Below are 2527 nucleotides of genomic sequence, written 5' to 3' on the forward strand. Positions count from 1 at the left end.
AAGTGTAATTATTTTTACTAGAAATTTAAATTCAATACCAGTTCAGAACGAATGCTAAATATATTGATTATATATAATGTCATAGTATTATTCTTGCAAACCATAGAAGCATGGTCTTATTTTTTTTTTCAAAAACTGCTAACTCATATATATCCTTAATTACTCTACATATAAATGTATAATTTTTTGTCATAAGCGAGACCGGCTAGAACCTTCAACATATTGTTTGAGTTTCTAATACCTACACACCGCTAAACCAAGTACCTTTTATATGGTCTTAAATATAAAAGGAAGACAAGTGAAAATTGTCAACCTAAGGTCATTTCTAAATGTAGTAATAATGAAGAAGAATATCACCTACCAAACCATAAATACAAAGCTCCAAATGCCAACAGGTTATTCCATTGTATAAATACTCAAAATATCAGTGATAATGATCATCTTGCTCTTCCATTTCTTCATTCATTGAAGGCATCCCATATATCAAAAATTTATTGGTATGATCAAGAAACTTCAATTTTTGCATCCGGTGGATCTTCATATTGTTTGTGATATTCTGTTTACTGTGATCGGTGTTTCTGTATGTAGGACGACTTTTACACAAAGATGCAGTTGCATGAACACTATTGTTGTGATGGCCGAAGGGTGTTCAAGGGTCCATGGACACCGCATGAAGACGAGCTTCTGAAGCAGTACATGAAATCCCATGGCCACCATAGACCTCCATGGATAGCGGTTCCTAAAGAAGCCGGTATAAGTTATGAATTATCTTTTATGTGCATGTGTGTAATTTGTTGGCGTTGTACTTTCAATTAACTAGTTTTTTTTTTTTTTTTTTGGTACTCAGGTTTACAAAGATGTGGAAGAAGTTGTAGGTTCAGGTGGTTGCAATATTTGCGTCCAACTTTGAATCGTGAAAATTTTACTAAAGAAGAAATTCAACTCATCTGTGACATGCAGAGAACCAAAGGAAACAAGTAAAATGTTTAAATAATTTGACATTTAATTGCATGACTACATATTTGAATTTTTTAATTATTGTGGACTTAAATAGTAATTCGTTTTTTTGTATTTGCAGATGGTCAGAAATTGCTAAATTCCTACCAGGACGATCCGATAATTCAATAAAAAACGTATGGAATAAACACTATAAGAAGAAATTGATAAACAAAAACAAAAATCCAGCATCTCCGTCAATTAATTTTTATTCTCAACCGATTTTTACAAGTCCTGAAAATAATTTCATGAGTAGCAGTGATGAGAATTTTACTGGTCACGTACAGGGAACGGGAGTACATCATCATGGTGATTATCTTTATGATCTTTTAACATTGACCAATAATCCACCTATTCACATGATGCCACCTCCATTCCAATCATCACCAACCACAACTCAACAAATCTTCCAAGATGATCATACACTCTCCACCGAGAACAATCTCTATCTTCAGCCGAACCATCAATTATTTCCATCCCCAATTTTCTACACACCGCCAATCAACCATCAAAGCAACTTTCAAGATGATAAATCATCATCATCATCTATCTGTCATGATCTACCTCCTTTTCCTGAGTCATTCATATTTCAAATTGACAACACAGTTTCCATACCTACATGTGAAACAGGCATAAAATCAACCTATTATCAAGGCTTATATAATCGTGAAAATTCATCTGATTGGATGTATCCAAGCTTTTCCTATAATCTAGTTCCAGAGAAACACCAGTATGATGAATCCAATTATCTATATGATCCATCTTTGGTGGTGCCTCGAGATCCTACTCAACTTATAGCAGACCCTCATCTTCGTCTTACCAGCACCGAGCATAACAACGGCAATTTGATGATCTGGAGCCAATGTCTAAACTAATAGTTAGCTTTACTGAAATAATATGGTGGCACAAGCAGCAGATTTGGATTTATATGAATAAGTTTTTGCCTTCCAACCACTTTTATCATCAAGAATACTTGAACCATTGTCGTGCAAACACTTTCTAATTAAGGATTTAGCTAGGTTTTCTATCAATAAGTTTTTATCTCTTTCTAGAGCTTTATATCCGCTCTTTTAGCTTCGAATGTGTGTGCTAGCTTGAAAAAAGCTTTCTTGTGTAACTTTGGATGTCATGTTTGTTATTTTTCGGATAATAAAATAACAAGAGAAAATCATAAATTAGCAAAAAATGTTAATTACTTTGTGGAAAATATAAAAAAAAACTAAAATTACAAATTTAGCCATCCATTTCGTAGATGGGACTGCTATGTTCGCAGATGGAGTGATCCATCTGCAAACATACAAGTAGCTAAAGCACAACCCATGCTTCAGCGACTTATATTAGTCTATCGTCGAACATAGCAGTCCATCTGCGAACATAAACCTTGCCCACTATAAAAACATTTATTTTTTGTTCATTTTCATTCTTTTTTTACTGGAAAACTCTCTCTGGAAAGCGATTTTCTTATCCTATATGCGATTATGGACGATTTCATGAACAATTCCGATAATATTCATTCAAGATTTTTTTCAAT

At 33.6% G+C, this 2527-nt stretch overlaps 1 protein-coding gene across 1 annotated transcript; it reads left to right on the forward strand.

The window, feature by feature from the left end:
* Positions 1 to 340: 340 nt before the first annotated feature.
* Positions 341 to 1871, forward strand: LOC111889061 (transcription factor MYB72). Its single transcript, XM_052771024.1, has 4 exons — positions 341 to 406; positions 589 to 751; positions 848 to 977; positions 1079 to 1871. Exons 1-4 carry the CDS (start codon positions 341 to 343, stop codon positions 1869 to 1871), a joined length of 1152 nt encoding a protein of 383 aa, XP_052626984.1.
* The last annotated feature ends 656 nt before the right edge of the window (positions 1872 to 2527 follow it).

This window comes from Lactuca sativa, chromosome 4 (assembly GCF_002870075.4).
Source record: "Lactuca sativa cultivar Salinas chromosome 4, Lsat_Salinas_v11, whole genome shotgun sequence".
Taxonomy (NCBI): domain Eukaryota; kingdom Viridiplantae; phylum Streptophyta; class Magnoliopsida; order Asterales; family Asteraceae; genus Lactuca; species Lactuca sativa.